Source organism: Gambusia affinis, linkage group LG10 (genome assembly GCF_019740435.1).
Source record: "Gambusia affinis linkage group LG10, SWU_Gaff_1.0, whole genome shotgun sequence".
Lineage (NCBI taxonomy): Eukaryota > Metazoa > Chordata > Actinopteri > Cyprinodontiformes > Poeciliidae > Gambusia > Gambusia affinis.
This window is the reverse complement of record NC_057877.1, coordinates 13,221,208-13,242,789: the sequence shown is the minus strand read 5'-3', so window position 1 is coordinate 13,242,789 and position 21,582 is coordinate 13,221,208. Positions and strand designations below refer to the sequence as shown.

Here is a 21,582-nt window from a genome sequence, read left to right as displayed (position 1 = left end):
AACTGGGGTTACTGCTGGGCTTTTCTTTCTCTTTAAAAGAAGTGTGATACATAGTTGCACAAAGTTTAAAAGTTCAAATTGTCAATTTGTGTTCTGAAAAAGTGTTGGCCTTAACAATTGTTGTTTTTTTTTACTTTCTTTTTGGTCACCAAAACCCCAAAACTTATTACATAATAACCCACAACATCTAAAGGACACATCACTCGCCACAGTTATGATCAGTGTTCGTGATTTTGCAAGAAAATGGTTAAATCCATTGTCAAAACCAGTGCTAACAGAAAAGACCACAAACCCTTGAAAACCACCTTGATAACCCCGAAGACTGGAATGTTTCGAGAGACAAATGTGGAACCGATATGAACGCATGCATTCCATCAGATCTGGTGTAAAGTTAATACATTTATTAAAATTACAAAAATATAATACATTACTAAACTGACAACAGAGGTCATAGGGTGACGGTCTAGATGCTTTGTTGCTTCAGAACAGGGGTGGGCAATTAATTTCTTCAGGGGGCCGCATGAAAAATCTGAAATATGTTGGAGGGCCGATCCAGCAATGACTCAAATTTAATCTTGACTCATTATTCATTTTCTCATACCTCTTGTTGTAATAAAATATTTAAATCATATTCTTTTGTTAAGAAGAATATTCAGTAAATATTAATAAAAATTAATTTGTGGTTTGGCTGAAGTGAGAATTAATACTATCAAATTAATAGTTTAAAAAAATATCACATGTGAATTTATTTTTAACTTTTTAATCTCTCCACAATTGAAATGGTGTGTGTTATATTAATCAACTGATCAACTGCATATATGAGCAATAAATGGTTTTAAGTGTTGGAAAAAGCCTGACGAACCTGCAGTGCTGCAACTTGAAGGACTAACACAAAAGTACCTCCAATCAGATGCAAATGAATGGGAAAACAAGTACCACAAAGTACTTTAAATGCAGCAGAAACTTAAAGAGGTACACACACAAAACTAATATCACTTTAGGTAACATTAAAATAACTCATTACAAAATGTAATTACAAAATGAAACTGTAATGACTTGAAAACTTGTAAGAACCAAAACTGAAATACTACAAGGAATAGACAGCTTCAAGTATCTTTGTCCTGGATTCTCTTTAATAAACCAACTTTTTTTCCTGTGAGATTTGGACACCCATCTGTTGTCACGCCCACCAGTTTGTCCCAGTTCAGACCCAAGCTTTCCAGACACGCATTTACCCCTACTAAGAGCTCACTCCCTGTTGTTGTCCCTTTCATTGACCGCATGCCTGCCAGCTCCTCCGTGATGCTAAATTCTGCATTGATCCCGCGCGAAGATGAGCAGCTGGGCAGTGTCCCGTATGTCACAGCTCTCATCCAAAGCCAGGGAAAATACCGGTACTCAAAATCATTCACGCTGTCTTTCAGTTGCAGCACCAGGTTCGTCGCGATGTCCTCAATCCTTCTCGTTACGTTTGCGGCGGGAGAGGGAGATGTTCTCAAAAGCGTCTTTATTCTCAGGAAATATTAGCACTGCTTAATATACTCTCCGTCAGAGAAAGGTTTGCTCTTCCTAGCAATCTTGTGGGATATGACAAAACTTGCCTTGACTGCAGCTCCTCTAGATGCCAGGCGTTTTGTAAAAAGTGTTTGTTGAGCTTGCAACTTGGCTACGAGTACAGACGACTCAGTGACGTGCTCTTTCTCTGAAAAGTTCTTGTATCTCTTCTGTGTTTGGTCACATAGTGACGGTGGATATTATATTCCTTTAACACAGCCACCTGCGCACCACAAACTAAACACACGGCCTTGCCTTTGACTTCAATAAAGAAATATTTCGCTGTCCATGCCTTGTTAAAAATGCAGAATTCGGAATCAACTTTTCTTTTTTTACCGTGAGATGACATTTTGTGGGGATCGTGTATTCGGCTGCTAGCATCACCTGTTGCTGTGCGTTAGCATTTACGTACGTGCATTCATAAACGGTGCGTCAAGCCCTTTCAAAATAAAAGACAGCTGTGTCGCATGCACACGAAAATACGGTGTTTTGTTTTGACTGGGGGGACGCGGGCCGGACAGGCATGCCCAACGGGCCATATCTGGCCCGCGGGCCTTAAAATGCCCAGGTCTGCTTCAGAACGTGGATCCATCCATCCATTTTCTTAAACCCTTGTCCCTAGTGGGGTCGGGAGGTACTGGTGCCTTTCTCCAGCTAACATTCCGGGCGAGAGGCGGGGCAGAACTTGGGTAACTACAGTAAATCAAATGTTTAAGCTTTATTTTGAAAAATCGTAGCCGGAAATGAGGCAATCTTGGTGTCTGACTTGATTGGAGCAGGTTTATTTAGAATGTGCTGAGCTCCCGGGATCCTTCACAACAAGAGAGGAAGAAGGCGCTCCAGCTGTGGCCAAATAAAGCCCACTCGTCGCGGTTTTTTAGAGCCTGTTTTTTTATTTCCCCTTTTTTCCCCCCCGAACACCCAACGGAAACCAACGCTCACTAACACGCTCGGGGGGCTTCGTTGTTCCGTTGGTAGCCGTTGTTCCCACCGACCTAGCTTTGTCCTTCGCAGGCATAGTTGGCAGTGGGTTGCCGAAATATATTAATATTATTCGTTGTGGAATATGGCTCAGCATGGGCACCATGTAGCCAGTTCACAAAAAGCACTGATGCTGGAGATGAAGAGCTTGCAGGATGAACCGGTAGAGGGATTCAAGATAACTTTGGTGGACGAGTCGGACATGTACAACTGGGAAGTGGCGATATTCGGACCCCCAAACACGCACTACGAGGGTGGTTATTTTAAGGTGAGTGGCTAACGTTAGCTAGCTTCACATCTATTGTTCTTCGGCGAATTTTATCTTTCCTACCTTTCCCACTCAAGGAGCAGCACTCCTGTTGACTTCACCTTTTATGTACCAGTTCCCAACATAAGCATGTTAAAGTTATTACTGCCAACTCATTGTTTAACTAGTAGTTGTTTCCTGTTTCATCGTTGCTGTGATACAACACAGCTCTTTGTTCAACTTTAAACCAACTCTGCTCAGTCAGATGTCTTCAGGTCTGATGGTGAGTGCTTACTTCTAAAGAAGCTACTTCTTGTGGCTAATTTATCTCAGAAAATTCACATTTATCGACCCTTACAGTTACAGTCGGGATATGATTGATACCTTTACTGTGGAACAAAAGGCTGTGATGTACACCCGCCTCAATGGGACGCTCCTAACTAATTCAATCATCTCCTTTGTGCTCAGCACTACCCTGGTTAGCCAGTTTACCTGGCAATATTATAACCTAATCAGTTTTATCACACCAATCGGATGTAATCAGGATTATTTTAGTATCAGTATGCATTTAACTTATGAAAATTGTTCCCTATTCCTCAAAAATTGCTTGAACTACACAGCAATAAGTTCAGCAAAGATCTATTTCTCATTTCAGTATGTCAACGCGCTTTAAATGCATAAAATTTTTTCACAGTCAGCATTTGCAGTTTGTAAATGAAACACGATGCCACAAATTACACGTATGCAGGAACAAAAACAGTATTCATCGTCAAAGCAAACCATCCAGATATTTACATTAGGTATGCTGGTAAACATTTCCAATAGTTTTATCACAAAACAGATTATTTCATTTGAATATTAAAGAGAATATATATTAATGAAGTTACAGATTTTTAAAACGTGTACACTCAGTTTTGCAGAGGCTAAAACTGTGGTTTGTTGTGAGTGATGCACTGGATTTTTGTCCTTACTGGTATTACTTTCTGGTTTTCTTGGAAGGTTTATTTTGACCCATTTCTATTTTTTAAAAAATTGATAACCGTGAACTACTGGTAGTATTTCTCAATCCACCAACCCTATTTGTGTCCAGCTTTAAAAAAAAAAAATCAAATTCTAATCATTTACCAAACTGAAAGTCCATCCAAATAGATTTAATTGGTTATGGATTTATAGACCAAACAGAGGCAGTTCCTTTAGTGAATAGAAAGCAATATATGTCTAATTTAGACCTGCTGATCATCAGCTAAAGCTGATCTCTTGATCACATGCATCATCTTCATCGATGCATGTCTTTTATGTATTTTACCTGAAAACATGAACTACTGGGTTGTTTCCAAAAATCCTTTGAAAGACCTAAATCTCTGAAGGTCTTCCATCGTAACACAGCTACTACTCAGTTTAGTTTTACTCATAAGTTCATTGTAATACAATATTTTTGAAAAATGTTCATGGTTTATTGAACGTACCTCTTGGGGTAAAAGTGGGCAAACTAAGTGACTTAAACAAAAATATCAATGCATTGTCAACACATCCACTTTCAAAGAATTTTCTCTTCTTTCTAAGAGCTTATATTTGGTCTGGTGAAAATGAATCTCTCTCAAAACATCACCAGTGTCTTGCGTTGGCTCATCCTTTAAAAGTGTAACCTTGCATGCCCATCTGGATTGTTTTCTTATGCAATCAGGCCTAATCATACTTGTTTTCTCATCTGATTGTGTTATCTGTCTTGTACTGTTCTTTATTCTGTACCCAGTAGATAAACTTGTCAGCTCAGTAACCGATTCAATCGCTTTCTTTGTGTTCATTTTAACTGAAGCCTTGAGAAGGATAGGCTGCTCATTTTCTGATTCAGATTCACTTCCTGCCAAATGGCCCAAGTTTTATGCATGCATGATCCGTTCAGATTTTCCCCTTCTGTGTGACAAATAACTCTGTTTACTGACATACTTCCTCCTTTGAGAGCAAAGATCTTTAACAGATGTTCTTCCTCTGCTTATGCTTTCGATAGTGATCAACTTATCAAATATGTATCTTGAAAGATACTCTATATGTCTGAGTATTCAAAATTGTCGCCCTGTTTATGTACTTTCTAACCCAACAGTTGAAGCTAATTACAATAGCTGACTCACTTTAAATCCCACTGAAAGCTACACACCTGTTTTGTAAAAGGTGTTGCCATAACGAACAGCTTTCTGTCAAATCATCTCAAACTTAATAAATAACATGATCATCAACTAAAGATTCAACAGCAAAAAGATGATCATATTCTGTTTCTTACTGAAATTTAGCACTGATGCCAAATAAAACATGATGGCCCTTTATTAATCTGGTGAAACAGCCCAAGTTTGAAAACATTATTACATGAGTGAATCAGCAGAAGATTAAAATGTAAACTATTGCTGTAATGGATGTGTTTGCAGTGTCCCAACCTAGTCTGATGGATCTGTTTTTGTGAAAACACCCCTTCAGCTGTTTGGGATTGAGTAATTCCAGTACTTGAGAAGTACGCTCAGTCCGCCTCTGTTTTTTTTTTTTTTTTTTTTTTTTTGTGGAGCCTGTGAAACACAAGCAGAGGGCCCCAGTGCCTCTGGGGACGGCGTTTCTGTGTGTCGGTGTGGGTGCTACAGGATTCCTTTGTCGGGACAGGAATGCACATCCCGACTGTGAAATCCACTGCATGGTTATGACTCATTGTTCTTGTCTGGGTTTCCATCCAACCAGTTTGCCCTACTCTAACAGGCAGGAGGAGAGAAAATGTTTTTGGCCGGGTTACCTTGCTCAACTGAAACGGGGCAGATACTAATGAATCCTGGCTGAGTCAGCGTTTGTCTCTTTTTTTTTTCTTTTTTTTTTTCTCAGTGGGTGTTGCTTTCAACTGCACCGTCACTATAGGCCACACAGTGGAATGAGACATATTATAATATCATTCAATCCTGATTAGGTAACTGGGCTGTGTGCACAGTGACTGGGGCATTAGGATTACAAACTGGCCGTTGGCCTGCAGGTTTCAGGTGCTCTTCTAAACGTTCGCTGTGCGCAGCAGACACATCTCAGGTTTCTGTTCGTCTTCTGCCTTGTCACATGAGGTATCCCCAATCATCCACCCCTTGCTCTGAGTGTCTGATTACAGGCAGAGGACCATTTTGTTTCGTAGCTGGCAGTGATCCTGGGACATGTACAAGGCACACCGGCTGACTTGGCTACTCTTGTAGTACAAGTATGCAACACTGTTTCCAGTAGAGATGTCTAACTGGTTCAAGTTTTTATTCAGCACTTTAATAGTTTTAATCAAATGATAAACAATGCTACTGAACATTTAAAAAAAAACAAAAATACCTATTTTAAAATGAATCATCTCAGATTAAGTCGCTATTCTTACAGTTCCAGCTAATATTAGACAAACCCGTTGCCTTGCCATGTCTTTCTCTCTTTCCTTCTCCATCATCACAGCTGAATGACAAAGTATGTTTAAAAAAAGTCAAACCTCATGAAAAATATTAAAACGTAGTTTTAAATGATATACTTGTTGGATAACAGTTACTGGACACTGCTTCTGATCAGACTTATCAGAAAAATCTCAACATTACTGTGGTGTTAAGATATTTAAACTCAAGTGGGTCACTGCCAGTTTCATTGTCCGTTTCATGATTAACCGTCTAGTTAAACACATGATTAGCTACTGTCTGAACTACAAAATAACCACAGACAAGTTTCTTTTTTCCTTCTCATTTGTTATACTGTAAATACATTCACTTTACAAGAAATAATTTCAGCTGACCTGAATATTTTCTCGCCTCCTCTTTATGCACTGGCATAACTTGGCTCTTGTTTTTAAGCCACTTTGAAAATCTCCACATCTTCATTCTCTCCACTCTTTCATTTGTTGTTTTGTGCTCCCGAAAACATTATTTTCTGCCTCTCCATCTTTTGCTGCCTGTCCTCAAATAACACGATTCAAATGAAAAAAAAATTGTGCCCCAGCTCTTTCTTGAAGCCCTTATTTTATTGCCGAACATTATATGCAAACAAACGGACGTTAAGTACAGAAAATGTCGCCTAGAACTTTTCCGCCGTTGCTTTAGCGCCTTGTAGCGCAGAGCCCCCATGTGTGTCGGATGGTACGTGTCATGACAAAACATAACATAACATAGCACCTGAGGAGCTAATGTAGCTACCAAAAAAAGAAATGACAGCGGTCTCCTCCAAAATATATATATATTTTTTGTTTGTTTTTTTTTTTCCCCAAAACAAAGCAGTGTATTTAGATTAGTGATGAGTTTTATTGTTTTTGCACGTTTATTTTCAGTTTCTCTTATTGATCAGCCGTCCTGGACATGGCTGAGAGGCCCAGGTCGATTGTAGAGGGAAGTTAGGAAAAGTGCGTGTTCTTTTCTGAACATTGTGAGGTCTCAACATCTCGCACTGTATACAGAAAATCTTTTATCACAATGATGTATTTTTTTTTTTTTACACTCTATACAGTACAGACCAAAAGTTTGGACATACTTTCTAATTGAATTCAATGAGAAGGTGTGTCCAAACTTTTGGTCTGTACTGTAGATGTGTTAACAATATAAGTGAAGAGTATTTGGTTTGGCTGATGATGGCGAGCTCTGATAATTACCCAACAGCCACCCTTTCCTGTTGAACAGTTGTCTTTGTTTCGTCTTAGCTTGCTTTCTTCTTCAGCAGCAGTCGAGGGACGGGTACAGGCAAGACGACCCTGCCCAGCTGCACAAGGATCGGCTGGGCAGAGTTTCCAGAATCATGTTTCCCCCTCTGGCTGTGTTACGGCGAAACAAGAGCAGGGGCGAGGAAAAAGGAAGGAATACTGAAACGGCTCACTCCAGAGCAGACACAGTGCAGCCCCCTACCATTAGAAAGCAGAGCTTGGTGCAGGCAGGGGTGAGTGTGAGGCCCCAGCTAGTTATAATTGTCCCCCGAAGCACTAGCAGTGTTTTTGTTTCTTTCCTGTTTAGGCTAGCTGTGTGATAATCGTATCTCTGAAACATGGCTGTTTGTGCAGTTCAATGTCATGAAAACCCTTCTGATCGTCAGTTCAACTTAATTTTTTTTCTACTTCTTTGTTTTTAGAATTTAGATAACAGATTGGAAGCCTGTTTGATTAGCTATACTGTAAACTCTGGAACATATGTGACATTAGCTCTTCTCTCTCCTCAAGGTCTGTTTTCCTCTGTCATTAGGGATGACCATTAGCAGTGTGTGTGTGTGGTTAAGGTCTGTAGAGACCTTGAAGAGGTGCAGAAGGAGAACAGAATGATTTGTTCCTCTCAGGGTCTCTTCATTGACCTGCTTTACTCTTCCTTGCTGTCATTTTTCAGAGGGTGGGTGTGTTCTCTGTCTCATTCTTGTTTTGTACTTGAGGCAGTTTTTTAGGTCACAGTCCAGGAAAGATTTTCATAGAATGGTCCAACTAAGCTCACATTCTGGATTCCTAGTAGCATTAGCAGGAAAAATCTTTCCTGAATCTTGTTTTTGAATGTTTGTCAGCAAATTGGCTACTCTCATGTATGCTGCTTAGATTTTTTATTTTATTTTTTTGCATAAGTGGTTGAACTCTGGTTGCACTCTTCCTTAGTGGGTCAACAATTAAGGTGTTTTTTATGCAACTTGTATAATATTAAGAATAATTCTTAGCATTATGTTTGGATTTCTTTTTGTCCAACATAACAATATTAGTATTTTACAGTTTAGCAATTGTAACATTTTAAAAACTTGAAGTAAGTTGACAAATCTTGGAATAAAAACAATATTTATATTTGGTTTTTGGGGTTGGGGCGTTGTGTGCATGTGTGAATGTCTGGGTACAAGTATCTTTCCAAACATTTGTCTTCCTTCATTCCTCCTCACTGTATGCCGTTTGTGTGCCTAGCTGTGATTCTTGCCTATGGGTTAATTGGATCTGCCTCCCTGTCTATTGATTTCACAATCTTTGTTTGACCTCTCCAGCTGCACACCTTGCAGCATAAAGGGAATATAACACTAAACAACTGATCAATATGTGGCCATATATATTGATCAGATGGTGACAGTATCGCCATAGAGATCAAAAGTTAATAATGCTCATTATCAAGCTATTGGCTATATCCTTTCTATCTTCAGCAGTCATTGGGTGAAAGGTGGGGTAAACCTTTTGTAGCCCTTTCATAATAGCACCTGTTAGTGGGTTGGCCATATTAAGCAAGAAGCAAAAGCGGACAAACGAGACTTAAGCAGTGTGGTGAAGGTTGAATTGTAATGACTGGTTCCTTGTCTGTAGTGGTCTTTATCCATCTAAGCTACAGTAAAGCAGGAACAGTGATGGACTGGAAACATGGTCTTAGGGTTAAAAATTCAAGGCATGTGGCTCAGTCCTACAGATAGGATTAAATTTCTGAACAAGTTCATGTTGGTTCTGTTAGCATAGACTTCTGGAGCTATTAAGCAAAATTCACATTTTACACATTTTTGTTCCTCCATTCAGGTCTCAACTGCTTCTAGAAACAGTCAAAGTGCCTAAAAAAAAAAAGCAACACCTAGTTGTAACAATTGGTGAGCACTGCCCCTCACCTAGCAACCAATGCAGAGCAAATCTGAAGCAAAAAACAAACAATTTCTAATGAAAACCTGCAAAGCAGTGTTGAACTGCATCTGTAGGTTTCACCAATGGAAATAGAGATTCATTTGAGTCCCTTCAAGAAGGGCAAGGAGAAGGCTCAATCAAGGGGATTGTTCAAGGAAGATGTTTGCTGCTTATTAGGGAAAATATGTATGCAGACTTATGCATATTTTTTATATTTTTTTTGTTTCCTATACTGTTTGCCAAGTACAGAGGAAGCAAAAGCAGATTCCATAGGGTTATGTAAAACAAATGAGTCAAGTAGGCACTCTTGGCTTCTTTACACCATCTCAATCAATCAGTGTTGGTGTCTGCTGGGCATGAGGATTATTAAAACCTAAAATGATAGAAACTTGTATTTCGTAGGAAGGAGGAAAAAGAAACACAACCTAGAGAAAACTTTAGTACTTAAAGGAATCATTTTTGCACCACTGCATTTCTCCACTTTACACAGTGTTTGCTTGCGTTTAGTCTGGCGGGGTTGTGATGAATGAGGCCTTTTTCACAAGACACACTGTGTAAATGTGCACAGGCCAAAAGAGTGAGATATTGGCTCTTCTATGAACAAGTATCTACAAAAATAAGTTTACTCGCTGGTGCACAAATAAATACAGAAAAACTCACTTTGCTCTTCAGTAGACAGTTGTATAGGGCTACTGGCATTTAACGCACTTGGCTGTTTCTTTTCCTAATGTCTGAGGAAATTGGGGCTTGATTTGTTGACCAAAAAGAAAGGCAAATATGTAAAATGTTGAATATAAATTCACCTCATCTTTTCATATTAAAACATTTAGAAAAGAAAATTGGGTGGCTAAATTTGATTACTTTTTTTAATGGGTGTTTGCTAATGTCTAGACAATTCTTGGACTGTTTTTGTTTTCGAAGACCACCATCCGGCAACAGTCCCTGCTGCTGTCCAGTTTTTGTCCACCTCCCCTGCAGGCTCTCCCCTCTTTGCTGCATTGCTGCCAGCCTCTAATGTGTTCAGTGTTGCCTTGAACCCTGGTCTCTGCTTGTCGGCCAGCTTTCTGCCAAGACCAGTCAGAGCCAGGGATTTAATGTTTTCCCTATTTGTGATCATGTCAGCATTTTCTCTCTACTGCTGTTTCATGAGGAAGAGCAGATTATTTCTCCTGATTGTTGATCTCCTTTATGTAATATATGCCAAATGTTTATATTCTACTGTACACTGCATGGATCAGGACACACATACACACAGAGTTTTGGTCATACTTGTAGAGCTGCTGAATTAGATTTTTGCCTTAATTTGGCTTAGGTTATGCAACACAGTCAAAGAAGGCTAAAACCTTATTGCATATAAATAAAAACCCAAACCCCTCTACTCACTTTTTTTCCCACCCCCCGACACACACACACACACACACGCGCGCACACACCATCTGATCATGCTAAATTAACAAATGTAGGAAGCCGTGTGTGTGTGCGTGACTCTGACATGGGTACCAGCAGAACGGTTCCTGGTGCGTTCTGTGCATATGTGTAGTCAGTCCAATTGGTGCATGATCCCCTGCTGAGCGCGTCTCTCCTGACACTGTTTGTGTAGCGGAAAGGGTGAGAGGGGCTGCACACTGGTTCTCCACATTACTGTTCATGTGGCAGTGCTTCACTGTTGGGACATATAATAGCGGAACGTGAATGTGAGTAGTGGATTGTTTTGAGCCGTCTTTCTGTGGACCAAGCTCCCCTCCTCCCAGTCACCGCTGTTTCCCTGAGCTCCACACGCTGTGCGAGCCTCCATCCCTCCCTTCCTCCACACTGTATTCCATTACTGTCATTAGCTCCTCCATGTGCAGCCACCCTGGACTGGCTCGCAGTGACTCCACCACAGTTACTACTTTTGTTTTTTCTCTAAATTGCTGTTGGAGGTGACTGGCAACATATTCCAGAGTATTTCAGCAGCCTTTTGTTGACTCCAGTTTTTGTAGTTTGACAAGAAAACAGATTGAATCCCTTTGTTCTGACTGCTGGATAAGTGTTTCTATGTGTGCACTTACATGGCTGTCTTTGTCTATTTTTGAAGGATTAAGGCAAATAAAATCAAAATCCTGATGTTGGCAGCAATTTAAAGAAAGAGGTTTCTTTTTAATGAAGAAAAAAGTATTCCAATCAAGCCTGCAATAGCAATGTTGAAGCTAAATATTGTTCTGGATTTTTACCTTAGTTACAATGTCCAAAGCACTCTTTGTGAACTTTAGGATGGTAGGCTCTACCCAAATGGCCAAATATATCATCATGCCGATTGCAGATGCTTTAGACTAAGCAATCTACCAAATGTAGCCTCCAATCAGTTCATTTTTATTGATATATTGTACTCTTTTTTTATTATTTTTTTTTTATTTTTTTTTTAAATTATTATTATTTTATGCAGACTGCAGTTCAATATTTTATGGAGTTTATCCCACCTCAGCTGGTTGGAAAAGTTCCCCAAAATGCTTCTGTCTGGATTCTGGAAGTACTTGTGATTTACTTGATGTCGACAAAGAAGGATAACTGAACTTCCTGTTACATCACCGATGTTTCTTCTCTCGTCCTCAGGCTCGGATCAAGTTTCCTGTTGATTATCCGTACTCTCCACCTGCCTTTCGCTTCCTCACCAAAATGTGGCATCCCAACATCTATGAGGTAATGAATATTAAATTTATTCTGTTTTTACAATTTGTGAACTCCACGTTGAATTATGTTCTTTATCTTCTTTATTACCCAGTAATAGTGAAGTCAGTGTTCTTCTTAAATCTGATTGAAATTATGTATTTCTACAGCACTGAAAAGCCACGTAGGGGATTGGCAGAAGGGTTTCAAGTTTTTATGTTAAACAGAATATCATAGCATTACTGGGAATAGCGACAAAAACTTGGAAATACAGAATAAATTGTTTCTGACAGATATAAAAAGATGCTCTATTTGCTGACTGATATTCTATGCATTATCACAGCGTGGTCTTCAATGCTTCAAATGTATTGATTCATGTCTACACTCCCTGTGCTCTAAGGCTGCAGCCCCTCATATTGCACAATAGGTCAAGAGAATCGCCACTGTAAGGCTGCGTCTCTACAGAGAAATTAGCTCAAGGTCTTTAGAAATAAACAAGCTAAGAAAAAAATATTTTCTTCAATTGCATTCTCTGAATAGTTAAATTATTTGTGTAAGCAAGCTGTGTGCTCTTTTCTTTGCAGAATGGAGATGTGTGCATCTCCATCCTACATCCACCGGTGGACGATCCTCAGAGTGGAGAACTCCCTTCAGAGAGGTGGAACCCCACGCAGAATGTCAGGTAATCCTCAGATGCAAGAAATAAACTCATCAAATTGTTTTCAACAGAACATATTTTTGTTAGTTAAATATTTAAACCTAAAACTGGCTATCTGGCAAAAATAAATGGTTAACTTTCCTGTTACATGATACAGGTTATATATCAAAAAAATAAGTTACTCATGAATGATGATTAAAACAAAACAAATTAGTTGGTTTAAAATGAAGGACCTGATGCTGATCTCTTCTAAATAAGATGAGATTTTGTGCTGGTGGCAGCTTCTACAGTTCACACAGCTACACAAAGGCAAAAATAAAATCTTACCTGGATGTTTTTATTTTATGATTATGATTCAGTTTCTTCAGAAATCTAAGCTACATACACACAAAAAGCTCAGTTTATAATCTATAAAAGTTGATATATTGTGAGAAGAGGAAAAATACAGTTTCTGGGTTCCTGTTTTCAGGATCACCATTGGTGGGGTGAGACTGGTTGACTGTAGTGCCTGGAGAAGTCGGGGTTCTTTTAAAATAAACATGTCACATCATCTGACTTACAGTTGGCTAAAGAGATATTTATAGAAGGTAACACTATCAGTTAAAATTTTAGTCCTCTTCTAATCAATCTATTGCAGATTAAAAGCCAAATTTATCCAAAACTGCATAAATAAGACTCCAATATTTTAGATGATTTATGGTTGAATTATTTTGAGTTTTTAACACTCTTTAGCTGATGTACTTTTTCCACTTAGTTCAGACATAATTTCTAACCACCTTGCAGAAAAATACTGTTTTACATATTTCTGGCTCTGTGCTGAACAGGCTGCTGAGGCACCGATTACCATCTCTAATGAGAGGCTGCAGGAGCTAAAATCTCCCGCTCGTTCTTTGTTGCCGTTTATTTGTTTAGTCCTGTTCTGCATTTTTTTCGTCTCGTCTTACCTCTCTGTCCTCTTCGTCTCAGTTTTCTACTCATCCTGCATTACTTTTCTCCATGTCAATCCTCCTCCTCTGCCTGTTCCCCAGGACCATCCTGCTCAGCGTCATCTCGCTGCTGAACGAACCCAACACGTTTTCCCCAGCCAACGTGGACGCCTCTGTGATGTACCGCAAGTGGAGGGACAGCAAGGGGAAAGACAGAGAATACATCGAGATCATAAGGTATCGGGAGGGGAGAAAACGCAGCATCATTTAAACCAAAGCTTGCTGCACACTGGCGACTCAAAGCTTTTGCTTCTCCCCCCCCCATTTCAAAGGAAACAGGTGCTGTCGACCAAAGCGGACGCAGAGCGGGACGGCGTCAAAGTTCCCACCACCTTGGACGAATACTGCGTCCGCACCCAAGTCCCACCCACAGACGACGGCTCCAACCTCTTATACGACGATTACTATGATGACGAGGAGCTGGACGAAGATGAGGAGGAAGACAATGAGGACTGTTGCTATGACGAGGATGACTCTGGCACAGAGGACTCCTGACCACGCCTCCTTGCGACATCACCCACCCCCTCCCCTGACCACGTCTCGATCGTACCCACACACACTCAAGCCTCCCTCTCGTGTCACGGACCGAACTTTAACCCCCTTCCTCCTGCTAATGGACACACTTGGCACGAGGCTGCTTGTCCAGCGTCTGCTGTGTGCAATCACAGAATGCACACTAAAGCCCGGGTCATTGACCCCACAGCAGCAGAGTTATTTTGGGTCTTTTCATGTTCTTTTTCATTTTCATTATGTTATCTGGATAGAGGTTACACATGATACACACAAACAGCAGGACAAATGTAAAGGAATACTTCTGCACTGTTAGCTGTTAAAATGTCCAGGAAAGTCTCTTAAAGCCCTGAGACTTATTTCCTCCTCAGATGTCAAGTTTCTTTCTTTTGCAACAGATCAGATCACTGTAAAACAGGAACGTGTCTACAAAGGAAGCTAATTAAGGCAAACTGTTCTGCTTGAGCCATATTATGCACGACCTCCATTTAGCACGAGGTTCAAAGCCCTGACACTCTTTCACCTTTGACTTTTAAAGCTGTGGGGCTTGGGCTGCTCCGAACGGGGAAGTTATCCATTTCAGCAAGCGACTCAGACTTCCTTGTGCCTTCCTTTATCCTAGATCTAGGTGACCAGTCCGAGCTAGCCCCGACCAGAAGAGTGATATTCAAGCTCTGACTTAAGGGTTCAAACTTCTGTCGGATAACCTCGCTGCTTATTTATAGAGCCACCTGTTAGATTTATCCGGGGTGTAAGCTGAACTAACGAGTCAAATGTAGATCATGCTGCCAGTGTGCTGGTTAAAAATGAAAACAAATCTATGCAGTCAGAGCTTGAGTTGGTGTTCCATGCAGTGCTTTCAGTGTGGCAGTAAAGCAGAACCTTGCAGCAGTTAGACCAAACTCCAGTCGGAAAGGATCTGAGTTTTTTTTTTTGTTTGTTTGTTTGTTTTTTTTGTTTTTTAAGTGGCGCTTGCAGCTGGATCCGTCTTTATGTTCGGTGTCGGTTCGTCATTCCCACTCAGAGTAGCACAGACGTCCACAGCAGAAGAGTTTGTATTGCAATCTTTTGCCGAGCTCGCCTCCTACTGGCGACTGTGTGCACAAGCAGGATTGTTGTTCTTTTCTTACCCCTGAACTGCTGGAGTGGGCTGCAGCCATCTTGACTCGCCTGAATCAATGAACCCAGTCGTCTCAGCTGAGATCAGGCAGAAGAATGAATGAAGGCCGGTGGAATTTCTAGACTTACTGGTTAGTTTTCAGCCTCCTTTGCGCCAGCAGAGGACTGGAGATTGTACACCACTAACAACCAGCAGTATTTCCAGTGAAAAGCTGAACTTTACTGTAACCGTTTCCATTGTGTGAATAGCTGCAGTTCGTTTCAAAGATGTGCTGAAAAATGTGAAGAGGAAGTTCAGGATGGGTCTGTATCTGAGCATGAGCAGGACACTGGTTCTTCACTAGCATGCTGAAAGGTGTTTGTGGTTTTAGGTATGGTTTAATGGTTGGGAATGTGTGCAAGGTAAAAAGGTCCTTGAAATTGATTTTTATCAAAAACTGTCACATTGTGAATGGCCTGAGGGTTCACTTCTGTTTTAGTGTTACTTTTTTTTTTGTCTCCTCAGATTTTGATATGAGTTGCAAAGATTTCATAAGTATTTTGATTATTGACTTGATCTTTCTTTCTCTTGTTTTACTCAAGTTTGTTCATGGAAGTGTGGAGAAGTAAAATGTTGAAGCGGAATCAACCAAAATGTTGTATCAATCCGAACGGACAAAGCACACAATATTTTAAGAACCTTTTCCTCCACAATGAGTTGTTAATACTGGATCAGGAACCGATTCCCATTTTATGACCTTTAATGGTCTCCGACCCTATATTACGTTTTTGGAGAATGGAATTTATTTGTTGTTTGTAAGACTACTGTTTTTTTTTCTTTTTTCTTTTAGTCATCTTTCCTTCCCACTCACCCCCCGCCCCTGAGTTTTATGATCTCTGATTGGTTGAAACACCAGTGAGGGAAAACCCAGCATTTGATAATAAAAAAACAAAAACAAACTAAGAACCTCAGGAAAAACGACCACCAACAAATTGTATTCCAATTGAGTGAACCTGACGAGGAGGGGATGGGAGGAGTACTTACTTTTTGGCTTCAAAGGACTGTTTACAATCTCTACCTTGATATGCACTTGTGGATAGTTTGACGATCATTTGATGTTTTGTTTCCTTGTTTATATTTTCTTTTCTTATGGTTTGTAAATCTATTTAAATTCTGAAATAAAGCTCTTTATTAGATACTGATGAATTTATGTATTTTCGATACAGTTCATGTTTTCTATTTTGTAGTCTTTTTTTTTTTTTTTTTCTTAACTCACTTCTTTTCATTTGTTGTGCTCCTTTGCAGGTGCTGAAGAGGATGAATACGTGAAACCCAGAGGAATCTCTGACTTGTAAGAATTGGATCTTTCCTTCCTCTCTTTGGATTTTCAATTTGTGTCAGAAGTTGACATTTATAATTCCCTCTCCTTTAGCCATGCAACAAACAACTTTAATCAGTGTTACTATTCTCTGCTTTTTGCCCTGATTTGCTGAATTTCGTTAAAATTTTTTAGATGTTCTTTCCACCAGCTAAATGTCGGCATGCTTCCGACATTACTGATTTAGTTTTTATCCGTTTAGAGTCGTAATGCTCTTTAAGCGACCTGTCGTGTTCAGGCTTCAACTATTTGACCAAACCTGAGATGAAAACCAATGACTTGGGGTATTCAAGGATCCACCCACCGCAACGCTTACAGAAGGTCTGAAACCATTCAGGGAGCCATTTTACCCTCGCTCCTACTGAATGAAGTTTGTCAAGCTCCTGTCCTATAGATGTCCTTGCAAAGTTATGTTTTTTCAGGTTATAAATTACTTACAATGTGGATAAAGAAAAGTCTGCTTTTTTTTTTGGGTTTTGATTATCTGTTTCATACTATACAAACGTGTTAAAAAAAAATCTATTTTTTTTAGAAAAGTTACTTATTGCAGCTTTTAAACAAAGCGGGAAAAAAAAATCTTCTCAGTTATCTCCATGTTGTTTTTTTTAAGCTTTTATTTGATTCCATCTAAATTTTACATTTATATTTAAATCCTTTTCTTGTACATAAAACCAATAGACATGATTCTAACATAGAACTGCCTCCAAATTCACCTTAAATCAACATTTAGGTGATTGAAAGACCCACACGCCATTATCCATTTGGACAATAATCATGCCCCCTCACACACAACGACATTGGTTTTGGAATGGATTAAGTCAAACATTATGGCTTTCGGAAAACCCAGAGCTCAAAACAAATAGGAAATGTGTTGTTCTGTATGCTAGCCTGATGGAAACCAGCCCCTTGTTCCACGCTGTGCTCCATACAAACAGTCTGGACCTTTGCCTATTGAGAAACGATTCCCTGCTGGAGGCGTAGAGTCAAAAGTTTACATTTACTTGTTGCTGAAAGTAAATAAATAACTAATAAATGCAAATAAACTTGCCTTGACTTAATAAAGGGCACAATATTGTATAGATATACGTGTGTGTCTATTCGTATTGTGAAGATTGTATTGAGTTTGTATGCATACTTTTGTCTCTGTGTGGATTTGAGCTCAAATTCAAACCTGAGCACCCAGTGTTTCAAAACTGTATTAAAGTTATTTGTTGTATGATTTCAATTGGCAAAAGGATCAGCTCAAATAATTGAAGCATCACAGATAGACTGTGTTTATCGCCATGGGGGCCATGTGTCAACCTCTCAGCAGAACTGTATTGGTGCTGAAAGTGCATGATGAGTCCTGTACCCAGCAGTCACCCTGCTACAGGGCGGTGGAGACTTTAAAAAGATTTTCTGATGCTGTCTGTTTTTTGAATGGCGAGAGGGAACATGCGAAGCAATGTCTCTGATTTTAGATGGGTTTTTTTTGTGTGTGTTTGTTTTATTTGTTCTTTCCCCACTCTAGGAAGTTTTACTCTCTGAGGAAGCAAAGGTAAGATTTGTGAAGCTTTGAAGCTCAGAGTCCCTCAAGAAAACTCACACAAATTTCTGTCCAAGAGGTTTCTGTTGAAAAAGTTGCTGTAAGAGTTGTATAAATGTCATTTTTATCATTCTAGCTCCTTGCTTTACTTTGAAGGACGACTGAAATGTTTGTGATGGTTCATCCATATTGTGTTGATGAATTTTATTTGCAAGAAAATGTCAGGTCAAGTCTAGACGGTGCCAGAAGCTTTGCTGCCAACTAGTGGTTCAACTTGTATTTTGTCTGAAAGTTTTAAGTCTTTTTCACCCAAATGCTCAGATTGAAAAGCAATAATTATAATTGTATCAACTTAATTCTGTTTATAAATAAGCTGAATTAGCAATAATGCCTATGTGTGCAGTGTTCATATAACCTTTATGCCGTGAAGAAGCAATGGCACTTTTTAATCTTGATCCATATTATTAAAGTCTGGAAAAACTGTTGGTATAAACACAAAATACTGTCTACTAAAAGTAACACTTAGGTAAAGAGAAGATGAGAAGATGTTGAGATTATCTGCAGACATTACTACTTGTGTTTACAAAAGAGTGTTTCTGATTTACTGAGCCTTGCATTATTTTGTTTTGTTTTTACTGTCAGGGAATTGTGAGAATTGGCAGACGTAGCCTACCTTCTTGTTCCATTTAAATTTTGAGTGCTGTAAATATTTTTGTCACTGGGTTTTTGGGTTTGTTTTGAAGTGAAAGTTTGAGGTAAGACAGAAATGTCCTCTGGGATGAACTGCACAGACCGAAACGTTTTTATTAGCTAAGAGAAATTAGCTTCTACTAACAGTTTTCCAGTTTGCCACTTCAACTCAACCAGTTAAATCTTTTTGTAACGCAGTGTGATCTCTGCTGTTGCAACGATCCCACATCCAGGCATGTTGTTGCCTCTCCAAACAGTTATTGACCAGACAAAGTTTAAAGGTCATCATCCTCACGTTAGCTGTCATTTTGATGTTGGGCCGGATTTCTTTACGTTTCTATTTTTTTCTTTCTTTTTTTGTTTAGTTTTTTCTCGAGCGTTGTCTTCTCCTTTGTTTCAGTTAAACGCCTCTAGGGGGCAGTAAAAGGTTGTGCCTGGTTACACCCAGCACTCTGGCCCTCATCTCTGCACAGGAGGGAGAAAAAAACTCCACACGCATGGGTGAGAAGCAACTTGGGTATGAATATGGTGATTTAGTTTGATCTTCTAGAAAGTGACACTCGGTTTTCTTTCTCTTGTTTCCTTAGCTCATGCCGCTGATTCATCCACCAACCTGCTTTAGCTGGAGGGTCTGCTCTCTGCTGGAGGATTGAGAGCAATCAGACCTTTATGAAGAAACTTCTCTATACTGCCTGATGTGCCAGAGTCTGAAAGCAAACTTATCTTGCAGAATGTGCCCTTGTATCACTTCTGAAACTAAGATACATGATCCAGTTACTCCTTTTTCTGCCTCTTGTATTGGCCTGTAATTTACCGCTTGAAAATGAAACCCATTAATCTGTGAAATGCTATAAAAAAAGGAGGTTGTATCTGGCAATAACGCCCACCAGTAATCCATATTTTAGGGCTTCAGGCAGATCACAAGTGCTCACAGCAGTGTGCTGTCCTTTCTCGGGCTATTATTGTATTTTCCTCCCATCCTCCCTCCACTCCTCTTCTAACTTACTCCTCTCGTCTCCCCGTCGCAGGAACGTACCTTATTTCCGTGGAGTCCATCAAATTTGCTTCCTGTTGCAACAGTTCTGACCTTTGCCCTGCGTGTGTCCATTCCAAATGCCAGTTCAGTGAAGCAGAGAAAGCAAGACTCTCAAACAGTCCTGGCATTTGCCAAACTGCGTCCCTCCCTCCCTCCTTTGGGATTTTTGTTCATATTGCACAATGTTTTTTTTTTTTACATATACATATATCAATTTATTTTGGCATGTTCTCACTCATGGTTACTATGTCTTGTGTTCGCTGGCAGATTGGCAGGAAATCTCCGGACCGTCAGTGGCTAGAAGGCAGCTGAGTCCGAGCCGTCTGTGAGCTCCAGGGAGAACGAGGGACCTGCAACAGACTGGAGAGATGAAGAGAAGTGAATTGAGATGGAAGGGGGGGGGTTAATCCATATGTCAGACTATGAGATGTCTCCAAGGCAACAGAAGCTGTGATGAAGGTGGGAACGGGTCAGCTGGCAGGGAGAAAGATGGATGGCGGCAATTAGGGGAGGGGAGTAAACAAAAGTATGTGTTTCACTTCTGTTTTCCTTATTTGATCATAATGGGTGACAAAGAGAGCAATAGACTTGATAAAGATGAGGGTCAGTGAGTCCTGTGCAGGCCTGGGCTGAAAGGCCACTCAGTGAGGAGGAAGCCATCACTTCAAAAACAGCTCAAAGAGTTAGAGACGGTTCGGAACTGCACAAAAGGGGATTTATTTTTACAGGCGTGTCATGAGGTCTGATGAAACGACAACAAAAAAAAAAAGCATTAGGCTAAAATGATCCATGTTGTATTTAGAGGAAAAAGGTGGAGAGTGATATCGCAACTGTGACACACGGACATCAGTTAAAGCAGTTCTGTCAGGAAGAATGGGCCGACTCATTCTGTTTAAAAGACAGTTTTACCAAAATTGAGGAAATCTAAATAACTGTATGACACAGAATTAAAAGTATATATATTCTCTAAAACATTTAGCTAACACAAAATGTATGTAGTTCTAACAGACCTTAAACTAAAGAAGTTTAGTCTTAATAAATGTCAAAAACTGATATAAATGAGGTTGTCTTTTTAAACCTGTGTAAACATATGAGAGACTGTGTGAACATGTAGTACTACAGTAACGCGTGTTGAAACTTGGCTTTCTGAATCTGGGTCCTGACCACTTCTCCCCCATCTGTCCAGGAACCCGATGAGACATCAGCAGGAGTAACGATTCACAGCGATGCAGATTCTGACTTTCATCCTCCAAATGATTTTCCTTCCTCCTTTTTAAACGCGTCATTGTCCTGGTCTCTGCCTGCATCGATTCAGGTCGGAGAGGAAGCGTCCTTCTTCACGTTGGTCTCTCTAATAGCTCACGTGTTCCTCCTGCTCTGTGACAGACAGAATTGAAGGGAGCGGCCTGCGTTAGTGGGAGAAGAACAGGCGCATTAACCTTTTCTCTGAAGACCGACTGAAGGTTCTGAATCGATCTCATTATTTTTAAAACTGTTTAATTCCACAGTTCTGCACTGGGATCTTCTGTTCACCGCTCTTTTAAATAATTTAATAAAACATGTAAAATTGTTAAAATTCTATCAAGCAAGCATATTACATTCTAAGTTATAACATGACCCAGTCCATGTCTGGTGTATATCTGCCTTCGCTGTTATATGATTTTGATTTTAGACTGAACTATAGTTTGT

General features: G+C 39.9%; 1 protein-coding gene across 1 annotated transcript; it reads left to right on the top strand.

The window, feature by feature from the left end:
* Positions 1–2,126: 2,126 nt before the first annotated feature.
* On the top strand, positions 2,127–16,466 carry cdc34a (cell division cycle 34 homolog (S. cerevisiae) a). The gene is made up of 5 exons (XM_044129795.1): positions 2,127–2,803; positions 11,958–12,044; positions 12,596–12,693; positions 13,698–13,832; positions 13,928–16,466. The coding sequence occupies exons 1-5, from the start codon at positions 2,621–2,623 to the stop codon at positions 14,148–14,150; spliced, it is 726 nt and encodes a 241-aa protein (XP_043985730.1). The 5' UTR covers positions 2,127–2,620; the 3' UTR covers positions 14,151–16,466.
* Positions 16,467–21,582: the final 5,116 nt, after the last annotated feature.

What these genes read in the sequence shown, in the direction of transcription:
- cdc34a (XM_044129795.1), top strand. Translation starts at nt 2,621, where the DNA reads ATGGCTCAGCATGGGCACCATGTAGCCAGTTCACAAAAAGCACTGATG. An exon ending in ACGAGGGTGGTTATTTTAAG is followed by an intron (nt 2,804 to 11,957) that starts GTGAGTGGCTAA and finishes TCTCGTCCTCAG; the next exon opens with GCTCGGATCAAGTTTCCTGT. An exon ending in GGCATCCCAACATCTATGAG is followed by an intron (nt 12,045 to 12,595) that starts GTAATGAATATT and finishes TTTTCTTTGCAG; the next exon opens with AATGGAGATGTGTGCATCTC.